Source organism: Cynoglossus semilaevis, chromosome 16 (genome assembly GCF_000523025.1).
Source record: "Cynoglossus semilaevis isolate Cse_v1.0 chromosome 16, Cse_v1.0, whole genome shotgun sequence".
NCBI classification, from domain to species: Eukaryota; Metazoa; Chordata; class Actinopteri; order Pleuronectiformes; family Cynoglossidae; genus Cynoglossus; species Cynoglossus semilaevis.
In genome coordinates, this window is record NC_024322.1 from 12,397,257 (window position 1) to 12,410,813 (window position 13,557).

Genomic DNA, 13,557 nt, shown 5'->3' on the forward strand with positions numbered 1-13,557 from the left:
CCCTGTCTGTACACCTGGTCAATAATAATGTCCGCATGGAGTGGTCCTTTGGCCTCTTGTGTGGCATCCACTGCCTGTACTGGACTTTTAAATCTCTTCATTATCATCTCTGACTTCTTGGACTTCTGTCTGAAAAGTTCCCTCTCTTGAATCACTCGCTCTTTTAGCAACTGACTGTTGGCATCGTTTATGGATAAGCGGAGTGCAGCCATGTCAAAAAGGAGCCAGATGACAGAGGCGATGAACACAAAAGCGAAGAACCTCCCACTGCCCCTCAAGTATCTCTTCACCTTCTTCATTTTTTAAACAAACAATAAAAACTTATGCTCTGTGCAGTGAACAAAGTGTCAGAGTGTTAAACTGCGAAGGACACGTTTGTTTCCAAGACAAAGTTTGCTCGACTTCGGGCAGTTCGGCTGCCTGCGTGGCATGCTAGCGATAAAGCACAGACTAAGTCAATCAGTCAGTAAGCATAGAACTGTCACTCAGAAAAACACACTCCGATAACCATGGCTCAAAACAATGGCTCAGTGTACAGTACTTTTTCTCCGTGTCTCTCCACTCAGGTCCAACCGCCCGGAAACATCACTTTTAACTGACCGACTTCTCACCAGACAAAAATAAAGCTGGTTAAAAACAGTTGCTGAAGTTACGTCTACGAGATTCCACGGCACCACAACTTTAACTGCCACGAAGGTTTGTATGAAAGCTGACTTCCACATTGCCACTGCATTCTCATTGGACAGGCAGACAGGAAAAAGTGCAATAAGGAAGCCGATCAATTTCACAGCATAACGCGCGACGACACCGGAAGTGGTGTTTTGACTTAAAACTAAAACATCCTTAGAATAACTATTAAAGCCGTTTTAAACGATTTAAAATGATTATAATTCACATATATTGAAAGTAAGAATTGTTCACATATATCAATCAGATAGACTGCGGCACAGTAAAGAAAAGAAAAAGCCAACTGTTTCGCGAGGCTGAAGCCAAGACGACCGGAAGTACAAGTTAGTAATACGGTGGCAACCAGGACGTTTATACAACAATAAAAGTTCACCTTTAATAGTTTTTAGCCTGATAAAGTAAAGGATATGAATTAACAACAGATGGTGTGTTGTGCCTTACGTATTTTAAAGGTATCTGCTATTTTAGTGGACAAGAATATTCTTTCTTAAGTGTCCTTTTATGTTGAAATCATATTATTTCTACATGCGTTCCTTCCGTTGTTTTAAATCCTGATGCTTCACATATTTTTTGGTTCTCTTTTAAATGGAAACCTATTTTTGTACATTTCTATACAGACTTGGTTGTGTCGTTGAGATCTTTTTGTGACTTTTTTTTTTATCTTGGTGGCCTTAACTTTCCAACAAGGAATATTAAATACGCATTGAGATGTTTTGACCTTTCCCAACTACCCTGTGATTAAAGAGTTCCTCCTTTGAACTTGGGATGTTGTTGTTCTTAACAGCCCAAAGTCAAGGTAAATGGATAGATTGTCGAAACAAAGTCTGAGTAACATCCAACTGATTTATACACCCATTGTTTCATAAAAAAAACAAAAAAACAAATCTCAATTGTCACAAAGTAGTTCAAAGCAAATACTGTATTTTACTGCCAAAAAATATATTAAATAAAGAAAACCTATTTACGTTCTCTCCTATTGTTAGTATTAATTTAATTTATATGTTTTTATTTATTTATTTTATTTTATTTTTTAAAATAAATAGAAAGACCTACTTATTACATTTCAGGTATTCACAACATTCAATTGTTGCAAAACAGGACTTCCAACTGGTGGTGAAATATCATGCATTTGAGATGTCATTAGATAAATCCTGGTACGTAAATGGAAGTGAGTTTTGATAAATACCTTTACTGTAAGGAATCACAGATGGAGACGTACACAGGTCTCATGGAGTAAAAGGTTGTGTCTGTCTGGACAGGCCTGTAACCAATCAGAGAAACATTCACAATATTTAACTAATTTTGTTTCATCTTTTCACTACACCACAGAATATTGCCATTGGTGCCATGTTTTTGTCCTATAGGAGGACAAATATATTATTTATTACTTTAAAAGCATACTATTAATACAAACAAACATGATTATGTAATTCCTTATATGCATGGTCCAAGACAGTAGCAGACACAGCACTCAAAACAAGCCCACAAACTAATACAAAAATACCACATAATTGTCAAAAGTAAGGCCATCGTACTGGCTGTGAGGCAACATATCTAACCAGTAAACCACTATAAGATCTATTTTCTTTTCCCTTGGACATTTCAGTGGTCTGTACTTATGTATTGTAGCTCTGTTCTGGGCCTGATGACCTTTGTTGACTTAAAACAGTACAGGTTTTGCCAGCTACATACTGGCAGCAAGCAGTGTTGATGTCGACAGCAAATATTGATTTAGCCGTAGTCTTTGAATAACACACTATTTACTTTTAGTCATGTGAAACACTTTAGTTTACTTCTAATTTTAGTCAACTAAATATCATAGGAGTTTTAGTCAGGCAAATCTATGGTATCCTAAGTCAACTACTGTAAATGTATCTCCAGAATTTCCAGTCAATGGAAATATCAAATGTGTTTTAGAATGTTAGACTTTTAAACTTTGATTGTCCAATACAAGCATAGAAACAGATGTAATATGGACTATGTATTTTGTTTTATTCATCTGTCTATTACCATATTAAATATTTGAAAATAAAAAACTCAAACAGGTGAAGAAAATATGTTGGTCTTAATGACACTGCACAAGAAATAGAACATTCATCTGTAAATAATTAAAACAAGTATCAGTGAGTGGTGTTTTCCCTGCGATATTTGCTTCACATGTTTTACAGAGGCTCCTGTTGTCATATGTGACGTGACCAAATGTAGGTCATTTGTTTTTGTTATAAACCTCGCGTTAAAAAGTCTGTGTTCTTCACTGAACATACCTTGGGTTCATTGTTGGAAATCGCTGCTTACGACTGAAAGTAGTTTAAAAGTAGTGTAAACTTTTAACGTGCAATAGCAGTTGCTCTGCTGCTGGAGATCAGCCTACCCTCACAATGTGATTCGTTTTGATTGGATCCCGTCTCTATTTGTCCCGCCCTAATAAATTCGTCTTTTGATTCGTTTATCACAGTGTTCATCACAATCGTCATAGGTTTCGTCATCGTAGCGGACTTTTTTTTAAATAGTTTTCGTGAAAATGGTTCATTGACGAATGTTTTTCAAACAAAATTAGGCTGGCAGCAAGGGAAAGCACATTATCGAAACGAGTCGATAAATTAAACCGACAATTCTGTGTGTAAGAAAATGACACCGCCATATATAGAACTAACATTTCTATATAGAATACATATGGAACCGCCCCGCCCCCGGAATCTGAATGAGATTAATGAAACGCGCGTGCGCACACGCACACGCACACACACACGCACAATTTCATCTCTAAAAGCAGTGTTACTGCGACCATTAGGCAGTGATTAGTGAAGATGGCGACAGGTTTTCCTCTTCATCAGCAGGCCTCTCCTGGGAGTCACACTGGCTCTATCCAGCCTATTAACAGTCCCAACACGAGGAGGGAGGAGAGAGGGACCTCCCATGGCGGCTGCCCTTAGCCACACTACACAGGCTTTCATTAGTCTGTTAGCTAAATGATTGGCCTGAGGATAGCCCCAAGCTCCACGGTGCATGTGTTAGCTTATATGCCCCCATTTGATGGGCAAATGTATTAATTTATTCTATTTCTGTATTCACATCGGGTGCAGCCATGGACTGGTGAATACGACTGTATTTTCCATAAACTGTTCAGACATGGGGGTGAACATTATCAAAACGAGGTTATACACAAGTGTCAGGCAGCAAAGTACACTTTTGTTGTGTACACATGTCAAAAGATATGAATATTGTAGCAAATAAAATGACCACCTTGGACCTTATTAGTAGGATTATTTTTTAATGAACTGCTCAACAATGTGTTCCTAATAAACTGTGGTTGTCAATTTTGTTTTTGGTTTTGTTTGCCCTTACTACTCGTTTGTATAACTTTGTTGTTAATTTCACCCTTTAGGCAATTTATTATTATTTATTCTCAATTTTTTATTTATTATTAAAATGCCTTATTTCTATTTACTAGCTGTATATGTTAGTATTGTACAGTATTTATATTAAACAAAAGTACTTTTTACTAAAATATCTATCTATCTATGTATCATAACACCAAAAGTCTTATAAAATAAGTCTTATTCAAAGTCAGTAATGAAGATCTGTCACTCCTGAGTGTGCCTCTTGACCTCAATATTAAAGAATCGTAAATGGGATTTGGTTTAAGAAGTGTCTCTAAAATGACTTGACTCAGTTACGCAATTGTAATGTATACACTAACCCTTTCTGAATGACTTTCATTTGTGCCAGTAAAGAGTTTCAAGTGTGGCTGGGGCCACAGTGAACTGGAATGTTCCAGACTTGATGGAACGAAATAAAAAAAGCCTTTTAGTAGTCAGTGACATCGATAACCTGATCGCTGTGACTCCTCACATCAGAGGGATTCCACTAAACTGAGACAAATGTTAATGCTGCACTGACACTGGCTCATGTACAATGAGTTAAATGCACTTGTACTGTATCTTTAGAACATGTTAATTAGACCCTGGAATTAAAATGACAACAGTTGGTGTGTGTAATTTACATAGAGGTCATGTTGTGCTAATACGGCACTCGTTGAAACAGACAGCCAGCAACAATATGGTTAAGTCTGACCCACTGACATTTCCAGCTCCAAATTATGCACATTGTGTGAATTAAATTAATTAGAGAATTCATTAAGAAATATGGCTTGTGGAAACGAGTATAATATTTAGTTATGTGATGTAATTTTCTTTCATTGTTAAATCTAATTTGTTTCATAACACATCCTGCGGTATTTGTGCCCCTGTGCTAACTATGATGTATATAATTTGTTAGCCATTTAATTAATTATGATTAGAATTAGTGAATGTACAGCTTGCTTTGACAGATGGTTCCCATCAGGGAGACCTTTGCACAATTAACTTATAATCAATTACATCCCATAATTTTCCCTATTACAACCTGAAGAAAAATATCCCCAGTATATACATCTGATAAATGTTTGACGCCAAATACATCAAATGAGCAATTATATATAATTTGTTTTTTTGTTGTTTTTTAATACAATACAGATAAACAACTTTGATTCATTTCATGCTTTGTGTATATTCTACCACTGTGAAATGAACCCAGTGTTTAATCTTTGTCTGGGCTCTCAATTCTCTCATTTGGTGTTTTTCTTCTTCTTCTTCTTTTCACACTTTATTAAAAGTCTATAAGATATGCATTAATTGCTTTTACAGCTAATGTTAATGTTGCAGCGGTATATCGTTTCATTACACTCAGAATTATTAAATATGCTCCAGGTTTGTGGGCTTAGACATTATTTTACACTTGTAATTTCACTTTGAAGTACTACTTATGTTGGCAAATATTTAAGCATTTATTTGTCAGACTACCGCCTCGTTGTACAGTACCTGCTCTTGTCCACAAGATAGAGCTCTAACTCTGCTCCTAGTGTTTGCGCCAGTCCTCGGAATCTAGAAAAAAACCCCTGAAAAGTTACTCTGAAACAGAACTACAGGTAAAAAAAAAATACAAATAGAAAGAACATTTTGAATATTGTGAATATTTGAAAATGTATATGAATGATAACCAATATAGGACATCATGCAGGTATCAAAATATCACAATAGTATTTATTTTTTTTATCGAGAATGTCCATAACTCGAGCAAAATCACTGCACCTACTACTGTTTATCTGTAAGCAAAAATGAAACACAACAACGTTTTTCTTGGTGTTTTTTTTTTAACATAAACGTCCACACTTATTTCCCTGGACAGTTGAGTTTGGTAATAATTAATATACTTTAGATATGATGTCATCATACAGGTTCTATTGCTTGTGTATTACTGCGCAAAATCCAACTGGTGTGTTTGGAAAATTCCAGAAAATAAGTTAGAAACCAAGGGGGGGCATGGTTTCTAACTTAATTTCTCTGTTTAAAAGTCCACAGCCTTTATCAATTTTCTGTGTGTGACATCAAGGTGATAGTGATTTTGCTCCCACTGGACATGACTTAATGTCTGACATAAAAAATAACTACATAATTTGTCTCAATCCAGAGGGCTGACTTGGCATGGACAGCAGCAGCAGTCCTAAATGTCACCCTGTAATGAGTTCTGGCCAAAGGTACACAGTTAGGACAGTGCCCGCTGGCACCTGAGATGCCCGGTGGCCGGCTTTTTACCCCAAAGCCATTTGGACACAGCCAGTTTTCTTTGTGAACACTGCTGTACACAATCTGCATACAAACAGAAAACAAAAAAGTTGGTGAAAGTTTTATTTCACCCTGGCTGGAGAGGACAACAGAAAGTGTTGTTAGGGACTAACAATGCAAAAATTGAGGAAAGAATATATATATATATAAACAACAACACTGCGTGTGGTGTTACCTTCAGGGAATCTGATCATTCTTATAGACTCTTTCGCACCAGGTCACAACTTGCGTCTCTGCCTCGTCTGAGAACTGAAATTAAGTTGCTCTATCAGTTTTGGAAAAGTAAAATATAATAAAACATAATACAGCTCAACACCATGACAAAGGTAGAGATCTCTGAGAAAGGTGATCTGACATGTTAGGAAGAAAGTATTTTAATATTTTTATAGTTTACATTTTATATTTATATTTTTGTCACTTTTTAAAATGTGACAAAAATTGCTACTAACATTTTAAACTAACATTAAAAGAATTTAAATAAATATAGAAATAAATAATGATTTTTCTGGTGATCTGACCGTATGCTTTTGATCACACAATAGTGAAATGGCCTTGCTAGTCAGGTATCACTGCTGTGCTGGAGGAAGAAAGCAAGAGAATGCACTTTTCAAATGCCACAGTTTGGTGTATCACTCCCTGCCTGTGCTTCTTGGCATTTTTAGTTCCATTATTTCTGTTCCAACTCCCGACCATCACAGGCCAAAATGCAGCACCCAACATTTACAGAGCATCATTTCAGAAGAATGCGTTTGTACCCAGAACCAGTGTATATCAGGAGTTCCTTTAAACTCCCCACTCTGTCTTTTTTACACTATTGGTTTAATAACGGAGGCATTCTGAACGTCTCACCAGCCGTCTGTTCCTCTGCTTGATCACAGAGCAAGTTGACTTCTTTTGTTTGACTGCTATGAAACCTATTGGCAACACACGGGGGTTTATTATCTTACAGCGACACAGGAGATGATGGAACATTGTATCTAAATTAGCTTTTTCTATTTCCTGGCGAATTAAATCAATCCCATCCCTTTATGTTACTTTTCATCTGCCTTTTGTCTTGTTGCGGAATCTTTTCTCTTTCCTTCTCATTCATCTGTTTTGCCCTTTCCTTGATCTGATAGCATTAAACATATAATTAAGTCATAAAGGAGGGGACTGATGAGTGTAGCAGATGGTAATTGCGTCCTACATTTGAATGAAATGATATGCATTGCTACAATTTACAACCTTCCCCTCATATTTTATTCAGCAACCTTTTATCTCTTTTCCCTCAGAATTATTCTGCAATAAATTTAGACATCTTATCAATAGCCAGAGTGATAGTGGCAGAAACACGGAAGGAACGAGCCCTGGCCATTTTATGCTGTTTAGAATAATTTTCCATCATAAAGGAACCATCAGAGCTCCTCTATCAGTGTAGAGGGAAGGATATACCTATTTCCAGTGAGGAAGTCGACGCTTTGTGAAAAAGCTGTCAATTTCCTGTTAGCTGAAAAAAAAATGTAAAGGAATGTGGGCTTTTTTTTGTTTGGTTAAAGTTTGATCAAGGTGTCTTAAACTAAGAGTAACCTATCCTTTGTTAAATATTTGTTCTATTTGTTGAGAAACAACTGACACACAAAAATTCAGTCTCTCTTAAGAACCGAACCTGAATCATTAAGAATCTCTGGATTTAATCCGTCTTAACAGTCCACGCAGTAAAGGGTTCTTTCACTCAGATCAAAAACTGTGCCACATCACTACGGGCGCATAGTGTGCCATTATAAATAAATGCATCAGAATGACCTAAAGGCTATTTTACTTACGTATCTGTTATCTAAGGTCAAACTGAATACAATGCAATAGTTCAGAGGTGCCAAACACAATCACTCACCGAGCCGAAAAAGAAAAAACACAGTCTAAGTTGTGACCTCCAACCAAGGCTTTGTCACAACACTGATAAAGGTGTCCATCGTGCCCAATTCTTTAGATTCTTTAAAGTCACAACACTGATAAAGGTGTCCATCGAGGAACTCAGCTGAACGAGTTTGCCAAAGCGCATGTTGTCCTATACCTGGTAAAAGGCAGCAATACTTTACATTATATCTTAAAAACAGTCTGAATTAGCAGGATTTCTATATCCCATATCAAACATGTGGTATGTAGAAAATATTTATATATTCTATTAAAAATAATGACAGTATATTTGTCTTTGACAGTAAGACACGTCGTTGGTTCGGTGTTAATCCCATCTCGTCTGAAGGATAATTTGTACCTACAGTTTACTTCCACATAAAAACTTTATTCCTGTCGTAGCAAAGAGCAGAACAGATGAATGGAGAAATGCCAGAAGGAGCTTTTTGTTCCACTGACATGTTTTCCTTTCACCAGTCCCTGGTGAAGTGCTGGACTCCACTGATATTTGAGAGCTGGTAGCCAGGGCGATATAGGTTTAATTCTCATGTTACCTCCAACCTGCCAAGTACAGGCTTTGGCTGCCAGCTGGAAGGCTTTCATACTTTTGGTGTGCAGGCGTGAGGAGTGGGGGGTATTAGTGGGAGCAAAAGAGATGAGGGCGAGTGTACAGTACACACACAAGTGTCTGTAGACCTTGAAGGTGTGACAGAAATGCTTTCCACATCTAGACACCCCAGGCACTTAGCGTTTAGTCATGATGCAGGTCCATTACCTTTAAGTACAAGTACTTATGTTTGGTCGCCTGTTTTTACAACCCTTCTACCTTGAAAGGAATCTACCCGGGGTGACCCAACTCTATTTATTGATGCCTCCTGAGTTTTCACTTGCTGGTAATAGACTGGAAAACACAGATAATGTGTTTGATCGATCAACGTGAACAAATTTCATTTGTTGGGATCAATAACAGTTTACAGTTGACAGGGCCCAAAGAACTACATTTATTTGAGCTTTTTGATTGAAGCTGTCTTGACAGACCGGCAGCAGGAGACACACCAGACCAGGCCTTTGTGGCAGGCATGGGCTCTTCTGTTCTATTATTGCCAGCAATCTGTATTTAAAACTAATATCAGTGTGTGCTGCATGGCTCGGGGCAAAAGGCACCAAACAATAGAATGTGAAAAATAACAATTCCCTTACATTTTTCATTGGTATCCATTTTTTCATTTGAGGGCATGATGATTAGATTCTTTTTCCAGCAGCATGATTTGGATTATGTTTTCCCTGTGTTCAAAATATAATAGAAAAGTGATGTGGAACCAAAGGGGGAAAAAAAGAAGGAAATTAACTGACGTGCAGGAGAGAGGACGTTTCCATGGCTCAACCTTTTGCAGTTTTCTTCATGTTTCTGCTTTTCATGATCATGCTCCGTGGAACGCCCTGCAGACATGAGAGCCTTTGCTCTGTGTCATTCAGTTCCAGGCCAGGCCACTACCTTGTGCACATACAGACAAAACAGCATGAGATGGGAAGTCCACATGGATAAACATTTACTGTGGAAGGTGTTGCTGCAGGCAAGAGCTATTCAGAGGGAATTTACTGTGTGTACCCGTGTTACGGCAATAACCCTCTTATGGAGTCGTGTTTGCAAAAGCTTTTAGATCCAGTCTTGTAAAAGCACTCGTGTTGGCCGCAGCATTAAGGACTACATATTGGAGTACATTACATACAGTGTGGTGTTTGTTATTGTTTAGCACACTTCAAGTCTTGCCACTAAAAGTGTTTTTATTTTAACAAATGGCACAGACTTAATTACAGTTACTAATGCATTCTAAATCAGCAGATTGTTACGGTAACATTTAAAAACCAAACTCTCTCGTCTCTGTCCAGTTGTTTTAGCAAATTATCAAAAATTGCTGGTTGGATGATTAAAATTTAGTGACAAGCCAAAAAAAGTTATCTGTATTAAATAAACAGTAAAAAAATTATTTAAAGAAAATATATCCAGAAGAGATTTAGCAAATGGGGAATTCACCTCTCACTACAGGCCACTGATTTTGATTGTTGTTTTTTAAGTGATGACCTAAGATGGTTGATCAGTCACTTATATTTTTAGGAGCCCTAAAATTTTTATCTCCCATTGAAAAAACAAGTTTATGACTGCAGTGTGGTTAACTGTAGGACAGTAAATGCCAACTGGATGAGTGTGAGCTGAAAAATTCACGTTGTGTCTTTTGGTTTGGTCAGAACGTGTAAATAAGCACGTCTATATTTAAAAAGAAAACTTGTTTTCTTACACCCAACTTCTAATGTATTTGTTTGAGGTTCCATTGCATTTTCACCACTCCCTCTTGTCCACCTGGACCATTGACTTATTGACAAATGTGCATGTGGACCTTTAAAATACGTATTTGAATACCCCTGCTGTAGAAATTCAATTGTCCAGTGGTAGTGCTGTTGCTGGTGGGGATGGTGTTTTCCCATACATTGAACTCACTACTGGCCCACTGTGACTGATCTGTGGCTGTATTCTCAGTGAAGGCCATGAACTGGGTTGGGAGGACAATGCCATACGACTGCTGGTCCTCTTGCCTTATAGATTTGGCACAGGTTAGTGAGAGCCGTGAGTTGCATATTGTTTGTGTTCATTTGAATAAGGACAAATGTCAGATTTCCATTGCTCCGGGGGGCTTGCATGTTAGATGATCAACTCTTTTGGGCCCCTGGACGTGGGGTCATCAGTACTGCTTCCAGGTCACTGTCACTGCATGGTGGTTCGGGGCCATAATTGACCTTTTGACAGAGCAGAAGGGGACAGCGTTTCTCTGAGGGCAAGAATAATCACTTTACATTTACTTGCAGCAGTGCTCTTGTTAGCTCATTAAGGAGTTTGTTGTATTAAACATTCCATTTGTGGAGTATTTTAATGTTCACAGGCCGAAGTTTTATCTTATGAATAATTGATGAAAATCACTTAAATGATTTGTTAAGCCACATTGGGGTTTTTAAGTAACATGTACAGCTAAAAACATGACATAAGTGAGAGTGCTTCCATTGTTCTATAATTTAATAAATGTACACACAAGTGTAAGTGGGTAATATTTGTGTAATATGTGAGTTAATGAGTCAGAGTGTCATGCCTCCTTTTTGTTGTGCTGTTTATGGCGACATAGAAAGGTTGATCATAGCCTAAATCCCTTGAATCCTTGAGGTTTTAAAGGCTTCTTTCCAGACTATAACAGTGAAAGCAGCCTGTTCTTACTGCTCAGTGGGCTGGTTAATGCTCAAAACATAACACCCACAGCCATGTCTCTCCTTCAACAGTGATTTACATGAATTATTTTATGTCATTTTTCTTTCCTATATGTTAATTTATATCTTTTTTTGTGTGTCACCAATAATCACTGTAACCACAGTAATAACCTTAGACTTAAAGCTTTCCTATAAAACCCCTGCAAGTGCTGTCACAAACACAGAGCTTGTCGTTTCATAGAGTCCTGGTTTTGAGCATTAGGTATAAAATGCTGTTGCATGAGTCTGAGGGTAGAAAAATGCTTCCAGCATCTTTTCTGGGATCTTGAGAGTATTTAGAAAAAAAAGAGCCAGAATGCCAAGGGGCAAGCCTTTGAGACCAGGGTATTACATTATTAATTAAAATACAAGTCGCCTTGTTGCCCATGGGTATACAATATAACACACTTGATTGAATCAGGTAGTGGCAGCACAGGCCTTTTGTATTTTGCGCTTGAAGGGACGAGAGAAATTTGAGCTGGGCTGTATTACTCTACACACAGAAACATGTTTGGAGAAACGCTTGAGAGCTGTCGTTAAAATATATGATTTAAAATGCAGTTAAGTCCATGCACTCATCCATCAACTCTGTTTTCACCCAACATATCGTGGCGATGGTGATTAAAGGTTTTGGGAAAGACTAGAGATTTTTTTTTTAATTATTTGTTTTGAATATGTGAATGTCTCAACTTTTCCAGTGCATTTTTAATTAATTTGTGTAATTCCTCACTCGTTACTGGTCTTGTAAATCCTCTCTATATTTTAACAGCAAATAAACAGCATTAAAATAAAGTAAAACTTGTGTCTTACCCCATTTCCTTTTTTTTCTTTGTTCATGAAAGCTGAAGCACAGACGTAGCACCTTTGTTGATCAAGTTTTCTTCTTTCACAAAACCCTCCAAACGTCTGCTGTAAAAGAAAGAGCAACATTTTTAGTGCTAAACTGCTAAAAGCAAGCTTATATGGGGCCCTGGGCTAAGTAGGCTCCATACGCCCATCCCACTCAAACAATTTAAAACAAATATCTAATTTAATTTGGTGAAATTTGATAGGGCTACAATGAATATTTCCCTAAAAATGGAAACAAAGAACAAACAACCTAATATTGTTTAGTGGCAAGTTTTACTGATTTAATTCCTTCACTTTTCTCTTCTTACACAGATGAACATGTCGTCCAATTCACTAGATCAAGTTAAAAAAAGTCAGTTGATTTTTTTCTGGTTAATGTACCTTCTTATTCTCCTACTCAAGATTACTTTCTTGGTTTTTAATGAAGTGTTGTTTCCCCCATAAGTCCACCGGAGAGCAGGGCGTACTTATAGCTTTAACACCTCCATAATTGGTGTCTTCACTATGGAGGCACCCTCTCCTGGCTGCCTGACCATATAGGGGAGGAACCTATAGATATGGTCCCCCAGACCCACCTGTCATTAAATATTGAAGCCAACTAAGAACAAAGAAAATGAAATCCAATAATAATTTTTCATTAGTAGCTGTCATTAGACAAGTGCTTATTGTCTTTTGAGTTAGGTGCCAATTCATCTAAACCTTCCTCCTTCTATAGTTTGTCATAAAGTGAGGACAAACTTTCAGAGTCTTTCTTTGTCCTTATTAAGGCTCTGCTCTACAGAGGTGTGAATATGTAATCTTTTAATAAGCACCCTGACAGATAAAGTTGGTCCCACTTCTTTTAGTGCTGGTGTGGGAGTGGTAATGGCACCCTACACTGAGCAACTGGTAAGTGAAATGAGAAGTGTGTGTGTGTGTGTGTGTGTTGGTGAGAGAGAGAGAGAGAGAGAGAGGAATAAAGGTATGTTCTTGACCATTTCATGGGGCATTTCACTTCAGCCTCCTCTTGTCTCCTCTCTTCTTGTTCCCTCACCTCTCCTTTTTTTCCTCTCTTGATTCCCACTGACCTCCAGTCTAGGTTTGTTAGTCGTGACCCGGGTCATATCAAACTAATAAAAGATGGAAATATCAAAGCCTGCCCAAGGCCTTTACAATAGCGACACAGCTTCAGGTGATC

The 13,557-nt window shown here is 37.6% G+C and overlaps 1 protein-coding gene and 1 long non-coding RNA gene across 3 annotated transcripts in view; both read right to left on the minus strand.

The window, feature by feature from the left end:
* The window catches only part of galnt5 (polypeptide N-acetylgalactosaminyltransferase 5), a 7,941-nt gene extending 6,269 nt beyond the window's left edge, over positions 1 to 1,672 (minus strand). The window contains 1 exon segment of the mRNA XM_025063546.1: positions 1 to 1,672. Within this exon segment, the coding sequence (XP_024919314.1) occupies positions 1 to 299 (299 nt within the window). The 5' untranslated portion in view covers positions 300 to 1,672.
* An 833-nt stretch (positions 1,673 to 2,505) lies between these two features.
* Positions 2,506 to 13,557, minus strand: part of LOC103392182 (uncharacterized) — a 152,439-nt gene continuing 141,387 nt past the window's right edge. Inside the window, exons 15-18 of one of the 2 annotated variants that reach the window (XR_003052119.1) lie at positions 12,342 to 12,440; positions 9,594 to 11,033; positions 6,526 to 6,599; positions 2,506 to 6,374 (exon numbers count right to left, since the gene is read on the minus strand). This is a non-coding gene — a long non-coding RNA (uncharacterized LOC103392182). Of the gene's footprint in view, positions 6,375 to 6,525; positions 6,600 to 9,319; positions 9,525 to 9,593; positions 11,034 to 12,341; positions 12,441 to 13,557 lie in introns of those variants that run through there. The other variant, XR_522873.3, reaches the window with a different exon arrangement.